The sequence below is a fragment of the Engystomops pustulosus genome, chromosome 11, assembly GCF_040894005.1.
Source record: "Engystomops pustulosus chromosome 11, aEngPut4.maternal, whole genome shotgun sequence".
In the NCBI taxonomy this organism is placed as follows: Eukaryota; Metazoa; Chordata; class Amphibia; order Anura; family Leptodactylidae; genus Engystomops; species Engystomops pustulosus.
The window spans coordinates 19,506,899-19,519,963 of record NC_092421.1 but is presented as its reverse complement, the minus strand read 5'-3'; the positions used below and the strand labels follow the sequence as shown (position 1 = coordinate 19,519,963).

The 13,065-nt window shown below is 46.6% G+C and overlaps 1 protein-coding gene across 4 annotated transcripts in view; it reads right to left on the bottom strand.

The window, feature by feature from the left end:
• Positions 1-10,905: 10,905 nt before the first annotated feature.
• The window catches only part of STAMBPL1 (STAM binding protein like 1), a 59,288-nt gene continuing 57,128 nt past the window's right edge, over positions 10,906-13,065 (bottom strand). For all 4 annotated transcript variants that reach the window (XM_072130859.1, XM_072130861.1, XM_072130860.1 and 1 more), the window contains exons 10-11: positions 12,757-12,856; positions 10,906-11,224 (exon numbers count right to left, since the gene is read on the bottom strand). In XM_072130859.1, the coding sequence (XP_071986960.1) occupies positions 11,168-11,224; positions 12,757-12,856 (157 nt within the window). In that variant the 3' untranslated portion in view covers positions 10,906-11,167. The remainder of the gene's footprint in view (positions 11,225-12,756; positions 12,857-13,065) is intronic.

Sequence of the window (13,065 nt, the reverse complement as noted above, 5' to 3'; positions counted from 1 at the left end):
TTCAATAACCATCTCAGGTCCTTAAAAGGTCCTGAAACTACACATTGAAAGCAGGCAGAAGGAACACATCCTAAATTCACCAAGAAGCTGATTCTAGTACCATATGTAGGAAGTAAATTCTGCACTTGTAGGGGCTATAATATTCCTACAGCCCAGGGTCCATGGCTTAATCCATACCTGTAGGTCATGTGCTTAGTTAGACAGTGCTCCTCTAGCTCTTTCCCCTGAAAACATGTAAAGGGGTTTTCCAGATTTAGGATATTGATGACCCATAGGATATCAATGTCAGATAGATGGGGGACTGACCCTTGAGACCCCTATGATCAGTTACTGTAAGTCTGGTGCTGAGCTTAACTGTGGTTACACAAAAGTAGCTGGAATCAACTAATAGGTGTCAGACCTACTAATGATGGACTATAGGTCATCAATATCGTTGCCCTGGTAACAAAGCCCTTTTAAGTCAGCAAATTGTGTTATATAAACTTTATATGGGTCATGTATGCAAAGTAGCATCCATTGCTTTGACCTCCCTACTATTAAGAACTACTGTCAGTGCTGATTTCCCCCTATGGGGAGCACAAGGCACCAGGCTGATCCTCTTATTGCCCTGCCTGTCATCCGTGATAGATTTCTGCAGGATACTAAATAATTGGATTGCTTGTAGTCGGTTTTTATCCACTAGGCCCAGGTGTTTCATTTTAGACACTGATTATCCCCTAATAGCAAACCAGTTCATGTAGGAGAGCACAGCTTGGACCATTTACAGCCACTGCATCCAATAGTTTTACTCAGCGACTATAATGAGATTTGCAACACTTACTCCTCCCCATTATACAGAAGTTGATCAGAGATTTTTATACAGCAAAACTCATTCACACAAAAATTCATTGGCCCACGTGTACTATAACAGTGCACAGTTTGCCTGTGTAAAGTGCAGGGTGCGCCAGATTCAGGATTTCTGGTGCACTGCCCTAACTTTTTTTGGTGCACCTTTAACATAGGGCTCGGGATACATTTCTGTCAGGGCGCTTTCACATGATGCGTTGCGTCACGTTTTTTGATGCTTTTTTGACGCATTGCAAAGGCTTCAGCCTTGATCACATGCAGAGGTTACGTCGCGTTTTAGCAGATGCAGTGGAAACACAATGAGGGACATTTAAATAAAGTGTCGGTGTCTGCATTGGCGTTGTTACCGACCTGCTCTCGGAAAGAAGATACACATATAATATTGTGGAGATGTGCAGATACATTTCTTCCGCCGAGACCATTTTCTGTCCCTGGGACCAAAATCTGTACCGGGCACCAGAAATGTGTCCAACAGTCGGAGAACAGGCAACAGTGCACGGTTTTTTGCCCCTGCTTTCTGCCAGTTTACAGCGCCCAAAAATGGCCTTGACACATATTAATTGTGTCTGAGTTTCCACTCCACCAAAGTCACGCCCCTTTTCGGAGAGGAGTCGGAGCAGGCGGAAAAAGTAGTTTTTTCTGGCGCCGCCAGCTAATAAATAGATCGGAGAGCAGAACATGTGGTGAGAGTGCCAGAAAACTGGCGGAAACACCATAGTAAATGTCCCCCAATGTAAGCTTAGCATGTGATCAAGGCTGAAGGCGTAAAAAAAAATGCATAAAAAAACACAACGCATCCTGTTATCGCGTCCTCAGTCCAACCGTTCACCGGAATGCCCCTTTCAATGCAGAAATTTGTGTCGCATGAAGAATAGTGCAACTGGGCCACAAAACGGTCGCATGCGAAACATGTGAAAACTTCTTAAATACCTGTGCAAGCATTTTGCACTTAGAAACTGGCGCACAGCCCTTAGTAAATGTCGGCCATTGTGTGCAGAGCTCAACAACACTGTGCTGCGACAGATTCATTATTCTTAGACTGTTGCTTATACTTTTAGACCTGCTTTTAACTGGTTAAAACTGTGCATCACAGCAGAGTGCGCTCTCATTTTTGGGGGGGAATTGACTATTTCCCGCTTTTGTCGGATGAGAGTCAGAAAACAGTCTAATCGCATTGATAAATGTGTTGGAAGGGCCAGGGGTGGCTCCAGGTCTCAGTAGGCCCCTGGGTGACAGAGCCTCAGTGGGCCCCATTGCAGTAAACTCACGTGACAGCAATACAAATTCAGAAACTAAATAGTCTCCTGTTCCCTAAAATATTCCCGAGTTTATTATCATACTAAACCGTCCACTCATGGTTATTGTATACAAACCTCCCTCACACCCTATGGATTCATTAGCTACAGCCCCCCTCATATCCATGGATTCCATACATACAGCTAGAGATGAGCGAGCACTAAAATGCTCGGGTACTCGTTATTCGAGACAAACTTTTCCCGATGCTCGAGTGCTCGTCTCGAATAACGAGCCCCATTGAAGTCAATGGGAGACTCGAGCATTTTTCAAGGGGACCAAGGCTCTGCACAGGGAAGCTTGGCCAAACACCTGGGAACCTCAGAAAAGGATGGAAACACCACGGAAATGGACAGGAAACAGCAGGGGCAGCATGCATGGATGCCTCTGAGGCTGCTTAATCGTACCATTATGCCAAAATTATGGGCAACAGCATGGCCATGACAGAGTGACAGAATGAAGCTAGATAGCATCTAAAACATCCAATAATTGACCCTGACACTATAGGGGACGGCATGCAGAGGCAGCGGCAGCAGCGGCAGGCTAGAGAGTGGCATGGCGACATACCCTAAATGGACTCAGGCTTCAAACCAATGGGTGGCAGAGAGGAACCAAAGGAGGTGAGCAAGAAGCGCTCAAATAATATCGGTACATGATAAAAGTTTGCCAGTATATTTTGTGGATTACAGAGCAGGGTGGCGACAAAGTTAACATGGAAGCCATGAAAACAACCCAAAATTCTGCCTGACACAGCTCGTTTGATAAGGGGACCATGTATGGAGGCAGTGAACTAGTAGTAGATTAAAGGTGCTGCAGTTAAAACTATGTTAGTTGGATCTTGGCATGGAGCTGGCGCTCCGCTGCCAGGTGAGCTTTCGCCAATCCAAGCCCCTGTCTCTAGGCTACTCCCCAAACAGCACTTCTAAGAACCTTTTGTATAAGATCAAGTGTAGTAGCGTTCTTATAAGTTTAGGATATGCCGGGTGAGGGGAATGTAAACAGATGCGCAAGAAGCGCTGAAATAATATTGGTAAATGATAAAAGTTTGCCAGTATATTTTGTGGATAACACAGCAGGGTGGCGACAAAGTTAACAACTTTGATGTGGAATCCATGAAAACAACCCAAATTTCTGCCTGACACACCTCGTTTGATAAGGGGACGATGTATGGAGGCAGCTATATGGACGACTTTTGGAGGTAGCAGTGGAGACAATTTAATTTGGATAGTGCCTGTATGTGGCAGTCCAAAAAAGTTTTCAAACCAGAGGAGCAGGTAGGTGGCCCTCCAGAAAAATGAAATAGATTGAGTGCCTGTATGTGGCAGTCCAAAAAAGTTTTCAAACCAGAGGAGCGGGTAGGTGGCCCTCCAGAAAAATGAAATAGATTGAGTGCCTGTATGTGGCAGTCCAAAAAACTTTTCAAACCAGAGGAGCAGGTAGGTGGCCCTCCAGAAAAATTGAATAGATTGAGTGCCTGTATGTGGCACTCCCAAAAATTGTTTAAAACAGAGGACCGGGTAGGTGGCCCTCCAGAAAAATTAAATGCATAAAGTACTATAGCTAGAGCCAGTGGGCCCTGTCAAAAAATAGCCAGTTTCCTCTGCTTTACTGTACAAAGAGGAGGAGAAGGAGGAAAATGAGGAGGAGGAGGAGTGGATAAATTATTCAGGTTGAGCTTCCTTCACCTGGTGGAGATTGGAAATTATGAGAAATCCAGGCTTTATTCATCTTAATAAGCGTCAGCCTGTCAGCGCTGTCAGTCGACAGGCGTGTACGCTTATCGGTGATGATGCCACCAGCTGCACTGAAAACCCGCTCGGACAAGACGCTAGCGGCAGGGCAGGCAAGAACCTCCAAGGCGTACAGCGCCAGTTCGTGCCACATGTCCAGCTTTGAAACCCAGTAGTTGTAGGGAGCTGTGTGATCATTTAGGACGATGGTATGGTCAGCTACGTACTCCCTCACCATCTTTCTGTAAAGATCAGCCCTACTCTGCCGAGACTGGGGACAGGTGACAGTGTCTTGCTGGGGTGACATAAAGCTGGCAAAAGCCTTGTAAAGCGTACCCTTGCCAGTGCTGGACAAGCTGCCTGCTCGCCTACTCTCCCTCGCTACTTGTCCCGCAGAACTACGCACTCTGCCGCTAGCGCTGTCAGAAGGGAAATACTGTTTCAGCTTGTGAACCAGGGCCTGCTGGTATTCATGCATTCTCACACTCCTTTCCTCTCCAGGGATGAGAGTGGAAAGATTTTGCTTGTACCGTGGGTCCAGGAGAGTGAACACCCAGTAATCGGTGCTGGAATAAATTCTTTGAACGCGAGGGTCACAGGATAGGCAGCCTAGCATGAAATCTGCCATATGCGCCAGAGTACCAACGCGTAAGAATTCACTCCCCTCACTGGCCTGACTGTCCATTTCCTCCTCCTCCAACTCCTCTTCTTCTGCCCATACACGCTGAACAGTGAAGGACTCAACAATGGTCCCCTCTTGTGTCTCGCCAACATTCTCCTCCTCTTCCTCCTCATCCTCCTCCACCTCCACCTCCTCCGATATGCGCTGAGAAACAGACCTAAGGGTGCTTTGGCTATCAACAAGGGAATCTTCTTCCCCCGTCTCTTGTGACGAGCGCAAAGCTTCCGACTTCATGCTGATCAGAGAGTTTTTCAACAGGCCAAGCAGCGGGATGGTGAGGCTGATGATGGCGGCATCGCCACTGACCATCTATGTTGACTCCTCAAAGTTACTCAGCACCTGACAGATATCAGACATCCACGTCCACTCCTCATTGTAGACTTGAGGAAGTTGACTGACCTGACTACCAGTTCTGGTGGAAGTTGACATCTGGCAGTCTACAATCGCTCGGCGCTGCTGGTAAACTCTGGATAACATGGTCAGTGTTGAATTCCACCTCGTGGGCACGTCGCACAACAGTCGGTGAGCGGGCAGTTGGAGGCGGCGCTGCGCTGCCCTGAGAGTGGCAGCATCTGTGCTGGACTTCCTGAAATGCGCACAGATGCGGCGCACCTTCGTGAGCAAATCAGACAGATTGGGGTATGTCTTGAGGAAACGCTGAACTATCAGATTTAACACATGGGCCAGGCATGGCACATGTGTCAGTCTGCCGAGTTGCAGAGCCGCCACCAGGTTACGGCCGTTGTCACACACAACCATGCCTGGCTTCAGGTTCAGCGGTGCCAGCCACAGATCAGTCTGCGCCGTGATGCCCTGTAATAGCTCTTGGGCGGTGTGCCTTTTATCGCCTAGGCTCAGCAGTTTGAGCACCGCCTGCTGTCGCTTAGCGACGGCACTGCTGCTGTGCCTAGAGCTACCGACTGATGGCGCCATGCCCAAGGATGGTAATTCGGAGGAGGAGGAGGTGGAGGAGGGGTGGGAGGAGGAGGAGGCATAGTAGGCCTGAAACACCTGGACCGAGGTAGGCCCCGCAATCCTCGGCGTCGGCAGTATATGACCAGCCGCAGGGTCAGACTCGGTCCCAGCCTCCACCAAGTTAACCCAATGTGCCGTCAGCGATATATAGTGGCCCTGCCCGGCAGCACTCGTCCACGTGTCCGTGGTCAGGTGGACCTTGTCAGAAACGGCGTTGGTCAGGGCACGGATGATGTTGTCTGACACGTGCTGGTGCAGGGCTGGGACGGCACATCGGGAAAAGTAGTGGCGGCTGGGGACCGAATACCGAGGGGCGGCCGCCGCCATGAGGTTGCGAAAGGCCTCGGTCTCTACTAGCCTATAGGGCAGCATCTCCAGGCTAAGCAATCTGGAGATGTGGACATTAAGGGCTTGGGCGTGCGGGTGGGTTGCACTATATTTGCGTTTCCGCTCCAGCGTCTGGGGTATGGAGAGCTGAACGCTGGTGGATGCTGTGGAGGATCGTGGAGGCGACGATGGGGTTTTTGTGGCAGGGTCCTGGGCAGGGGGCTGACTATCAGCTGACACAGGGGAAGGAGCAGTGGTGTGCACGGCCGGAGGTGAACGGTCTTGTTGCCACTGAGTGGGGTGTTTAGCATTCATATGCCTGCGCATACTGGTGGTAGTTAAGCTAGTAGTGGTGGAACCCCTGCTGATCCTGGTTTGGCAAATGTTGCACACCACAGTCCGTCGGTCATCCGGTGTTTCCTTAAAGAACCTCCAGACTTCTGAAAATCTAGCCCTCGCCGCAGGAGCCCTCGCCACGGGAGCTTCACTAGTTGACACATTTGGCGCTGATGCACCAGCTCTGGCCCTGCCTCTCCGTCTGGCCCCACCACTGCCTCTTCCAACCTGTTCTGGTCGAGGACTCTCCTCTGTCTCAGAAGCACTGTGTTCACCCGGCCTATCAACCCAGCTTGGGTCTGTCACCTCATCATCCTCTGATCCCTCAGTCTGCTCCCCCCTCGGACTTCCTGCCCTGACAACAACTTCCCCACTGTCTGACAACCGTGTCTCCTCATCGTCGGACACCTCTTTAGACACTTCTTCCACTACGTCAAGAAGGTCATCATCACCCACAGACTGCGACTGGTGGAAAACCTGGGCATCGGAAAATTGCTCAGCAGCAACCGGACAAGTGGTTTGTGACTGTGGGAAGGGTCCAGAAAACAGTTCCTCAGAGTATGCCGGTTCAAATGCCAAATTTTCCTTGGAGGGGGCAGACTGGGGGGGAGGAGGCTGAGGTGCAGGAGCTGGAGGAGTGCCGATTTCGGTGACATGGGTGGACTGCGTGGAAGACTGACTGGTGGACAAATTGCTCGAAGCATTGTCGGCAATCCACGACATCACCTGTTCGCACTGTTCTGGCCTCAACAGTGCTCTACCACGAGTCCCAGTAACTTCAGACATGAACCTAGGGAGTGTAGCTCTGCGGCGTTCCCCTGCTCCCTCATAAGCAGGTGGTGTCTCACCCCGCCCAGGACCACGGCCTCTGACCCCTGCAGTAGTTGGACGCCCACGTCCCCGCCCTCGTCCTCTACCCCTAGCCCTCGGGTTAAACATTTTTAAAATGAGAGTTATAGCTTTAATTTTTTTTTTAACTTTTTTTTGTGTTTTTTTGTTTTTTTTTGTGTTTTTTAGTTTTTAAAACCAAACGATGCTATCCTATTGCTATGGCTATTTTCTAGCCAAGTATGAAAGCACACTACTATGCCAGATGAGATGACGGTGAGTTTTTAAAAAAATAAACGTAAAATAAAAAAGGAAATGGCAGACTGTGCCTAATTGAAATCCAACCCCTAATAAACTTTCCCACTTCGGTCTTTGCAATGGATATGTGCATCACTAAGCGCAAAACACAGCGGTCGCAAGTCTCACTACAAATTGCTCACAATTTGCTAGTAGATGCACTGCAGCAAGTACAGCCACCAGCAGATCAACCAGAAATCAAATATATATAACGCTACTGTAGGCGTAAGTAAGCCGTTTGGATTCTCCTTTGGCTATTTTCTAGCCAAGTATGAAAGCACACTACTATGCCAGATGAGATGACGCTGAGTTATAAAAAAAATAAACGTAAAATAAAAAAGGAAATGGCAGACTGTGCCTAATTGAAATCCAACCCCTAATAAATTTTCCCACTTCGGTCTTTGCAATGGATATGTGCGTCACTAAGCGCAAAACACAGGGGTCGCAAGTCTCACTACAAATTGCTCACAATTTGCTATTAGATGCACTAAAGCAAGTACAGCCACCAGCAGATCAACCAGAAATCAAATATATATAACGCTACTGTAGGCGTAAGTAAGCCGTTTGGATTCTCCTATGGCTATTTTCTAGCCAAGTATGAAAGCACACTACTATGCCAGATGAGATGAGGCTGAGTTATTAAACAAAATAAACATAAAATAAAAAAGGAAATGGCAGACTGTGCCTAATTGAAATCCAACCCCTAATAAATTTTCCCACTTCGGTCTTTGCAATGGATATGTGCGTCACTAAGCGCAAAACACAGCGGTCGCAAGTCTCACTACAAATTGCTCACAATTTGCTAGTAGATGCACTGCAGCAAGTACAGCCACCAGCAGATCAACCAGAAATCAAATATATATAACGCTACTGTAGGCGTAAGTAAGCCGTTTAGATTCTCCTATGGCTATTTTCTAGCCAAGTATGAAAGCACACTACTATGCAAGATGAGATGACACTGAGTTATTAAAAAAATAAACGTAAAATAAAAAGTAAATGGCAGACTGTGCCTAATTGAAATCAAACCCCTAATAAATTTTCCCACTTTGGTGTTTGAGGTGGATATGTGTGTCACTAAGAGCTAAACACAACGGTAGCAAGTCCCCCTGCAAATTCCTCACAATATGGTACTAGCTGCAAATAAAAAAAAAAAAGTATAACGTTATTGTAGCCCTAAGAAGGGCTGTTGGGTTCTTGGAGAATCACTCCTGCCTAACAGTAAGCTAATAGAACACCCTAACGCTTTCCCTGACCAGCAGCAGCTCTCTCCCTAGCGGCATCCAGACACAGAATGATCCGAGCAGCGCGGGCAGCGGCTAGTCTATCCCAGGGTCACCTGATCTGGCCAGCCAACCACTGCTATCGACGTGTAAGGGTACCACGTCATGCTGGGTGGAGTGCAGAGTCTCCTGGCTTGTGATTGGCTCTGTTTCTGGCCGCCAAAAAGCAAAACGGCGGGAGCTGCCATTTTCTCGAGCGGGCGAAGTATTCGTCCGAGCAACGAGCAGTTTCGAGTACGCTAATGCTCGACCGAGCATCAAGCTCGGACGAGCATGTTCGCTCATCTCTACATACAGCCTTATGTGGCCCCCCTCCGCATCAGCTCTGGGCCTCGGCACTGGGAAGGGCTCAGCCTGATATATCAGTGATGGGGAACCTATTAGGACAGAGTGCAGAAACTACAAGCAAAAGCCACATATTTTTCACAAAGTACCAAATGCCAATTTAAAGTAACTCACAGGTTTCAAACATATTGGCGCCCTGAGGACACCAATACAGGAGAAAGAAGAAGAAATTCGGATTATTATTATAGTTTCCCTCTAAAGTCCCCTTAACAGGATGAACCACGGGTCCGGAGAAGAGGCTACAATTATAATCAAACTCTGTCCACATCTCCTAGATTCAGGTCTTGACTTCTGAATGGTGACCTTTGTGCTGGGTGATGGCCTGTGTGCCACCTCTGGCACCCGTGCCATAGGTTCGCCACCACTGACATATATGATAAAGCCAAGCACACTGAATACAAAAACGCAATACAAATGCTACATGTAACCGCAACCTGAGAGAATCCGTGTCACTTCCATAACACAACATCCACGGGGGAACCAATGGGTGGTTCATGTACTGTACAGAGTTCATAAGATTCATTTATCAGCAGCTGGTTTCCTATGACCTCTCCAAAGTTCAGGCATGTGCAATATGGGTGTCATGAAGTTATCAGATTCTTACTAGAAAGTACATTATAGTTAATATACAACCACAGAACAAGAGTTGCTTGACCTCATTCTACCTGCGCTGTGGCTTTTTATGAACAATCTTATCAAGCAAATCCAAAGTAAGACAATGCACGATATTCAGAGTCACAGCATAATTCTGTGAATTGGTATCACTCCATACACATGTTGTATAGATAAAAGGGTTACTCCACCCTAAATGTTCCATTCATTTGTCACTTGTCCCAAGTTTACCCGTGTAGCTTAAGGTTTTATTTTAGTAGGTTACAGATTGAGGTTTTTTTAATACCAGAACTGTTATGACGATAGGTCAGTTTGGTGGGATAGTCCAACACTAAGCACCCCCCATAGTTCAGCTGTTCTCAGAACACCAGACTTACATACGACCCCTAGTTACAAACGGCCCTCTGGATTTTGATAATTTACTGTACTTTAACCCTAGACTACAATAATCAGCTATAACAGTTATCAAATGTGTCGGTAATTAAGATTTATTGTAAATCCTGGTTCTTATGACAATGCAACATTTTTAATATCCAATTGTCATAGAGACCCAAACATTTTTGCCTGGAGCTACAATTAAAAAGTATACGGTTCCGACTTACATACAAATTAAACTTTATAACAAACCTACAGGATCTTGTACGTAACCCGGGGACCGCCTGTACATGCAACCGGAACCTGGTTACTGTAGATCCTCTTCCATTTCTCTGATCTGCAGTAACTAGATCTGACCACTACACTGAACGTGGAGCTGTCTGCTTCCTTTTCATCCTCCCCTTCCGAGAACAGTGGACCTATATGGACAGGGTCCCCATTAGGGCTTCACGTATGGAACACCAAAAAAGGCACACATTCACATGCCCCCCCCCCCCATAATAAATGATAGTATGTATTGCTTCTATAAGGACAAATCTATTCAGTGGGTTTGCTGTGTTGTAACAGGGATATATGATATACATGTAGAGCTGTAGAATGGTGTGAAGAGTATATATGATTTGTGTTTGGAGCACAGTGTGGTCAGTTTTACTGTGAGAAGCATATATTATTTAGGAGCGCAGTGTGAAATAGAATTGTAGAGGGGGATGGACACAACATTTTAATGCCACAAAAGTATGTTAAAAACTTGTGTATAGTAACATTAGGCTATGATTTAATTTCCATCAGAGCCTTGGTTTTTAGACCTCTGTCCTGAAAGCTTAATGATTCTACTATAGTGTGCATATGATTTTTTTGCGCACAACACTTTGGCATCCAAATATCTATGCTGATTATCAAAGATCTTTTTCTGCCTTCCATTCCTTATTGCAAATGTAAGAATTCGCCAGGAGATATCAGCACAAGGGAGACACAGAAATATCTGAAGCGCACTTTTAATTCCAGGCCTGGTCTGATGTTCGAGTCTGCATACACAGGATGGTGCAGGGTGTCATTATTACGGCCCGTGTGGTCACAGAAATCAAAGTCAACAAAATAAATTCCAAAATGTGCAGAAGCAATAAATAAACTTTCACATGTAAAATGTATAAATTAGAAAAAAAAAGTCAATTGATTTATCCTGGAAATGGGCTAAATGTCATCCATCTGTCGCAGGCAAATACAGAGGTCACTTGTCGCCATCACCTCAGATCCAGCACTGAAATTTTTGCGTCTTTTACAATCACATGTCTGCAAGTCTAAGAGGAAATATAAGAATAAGAGTTAATATATTATTCTAAATAATATTATATTATCCAATGTATTAAAATAGTGTCCTATCTGCAGGCAGCATGTTATAGAGCAGAAGGAGCTGAGCAGATTATACATAGTGTCCTATCTGCAGGCAGCATGTTATAGAGCAGGAGGAGCTGAGCAGATTGTACATAGTGTCCTATCTGCAGGCAGCATGCTATAGAGCAGGAAGAGCTGAGCAGATTGTATATAGTGTCCTATCTACAGACAGCATGTTATAGAGCAGGATGAGCTGAGCAGATTGTACATAGTGTCCTATATGCAGGCAGCATGTTATAGAGCAGGAGGAGCTGAGCAGATTGTACATAGTGTCCTATCTGCAGGCAGCATGTTATAGAGCAGGAGGAGCTGAGCAGATTGTACATAGTGTCGGATCTGCAGGCAGCATGTTATAGAGCAGGAGGTGCTGAGCAGATTATACATAGGATCTATAACACACTATATGCAGCTATGCCACACTCCACATAAAACATCTAAGCAACACTAATTTCTGTCACAGGTGCTCCTGCGACACACGTCCCGGGTCACAGGCGCACTCGTGCTCCTTTCCGTGCCCCCAGAACCCCACTGCTGCTCTCACCTTCTCTCGATATAGCCCTGGCAGTCCGGCATGCACATTCCCGCCCCCTAGGGTGCACGCACGCCATCTTCCCGAGATTTAAAGAGCTAGCATGCAGAATAGTGACGCTGTTAAATTCCCGGCCCCTTCCTGTGTCCCCTGATGGATCTTTGTGCCTCGTGCCTGAGAGAAAACCCTAAGCCTTGCCACTGTTTGCAGAATTCCCGTTGTGACCCCGGTTCCGTTCCTGGCTCCGCTCCTCCACTGCCTGCCTTGACCTTTTGTCTTGCTCCTGACTTCGATCCTGTGCTGCCTGTCCTGACCTCCTGCCTGTACCTGACCACGATACTGTCTCACGATTCTGTACTTCGCCTTGGCCGCCACTGCGGACAAAGTCGCGACTGTGGAGTGACCTGGTGGTACCACGCTGCAGCAAGTCCAACCCGCTTTGCGGCGGGCTCTGGTGAAAACCGGGTGCCACTTAGACTCTGCTTCCAGGTGTCGGCTTACGTCATTGTCTGCGGTGCTCCTGTGGGTCCACTACCCCTGGTGCCTGACAATTTCTTTTACAATTAATAGCAATTTAATAGTTTACATAAACAAACAGTAAAAATGTCGTTTAGAGAAAAACATTTCTAAAATAAACAGGACTCACGGGTTACACGTGAATCACACATTACAATATAGAGATATATTTGGCATTTAGCTCACAGACTACCCCACACAATTCCTCTGTGCGTTACTTAGCAACTCAATATGGTTCTCCCGAGCTCGGCAGCTGCTGCCACTTCAGCCATCACAGTCTCAGTCCAACCTGATGTTCCCTGTTCGTAGCATGAATGGTCCTGCCTCTCCTCCTGTAGGTAAATCAGCACATATAGCTTCATAATCGTATACAATGTATCTAGATCAACTTACATTAAATTGCCTTGGTTCTTTGCTGTGTGGATGAAACCCTTTCTTTTTACACCCAGAAACTTCCAGCATTCCCGCATTTGTGAGTCGAAATATCCCAGTACTGTTCAAGTGAAGGAAAAAGATGAACACACATTAATATTACCAGAAGAATGTGAGAAAATGGAGCAGCAAGAAGAAAAAAGAGGAAAAAAAAAAAATAAATCAGTTGTAAGCCAAAACAACGATCCGATACAAGTTTATTTTTCCCATGGGGTGAATTCTTTTGTGCATAGTGTCCAGGCATAATGATAGCTGCAGTTAGGAATAGGC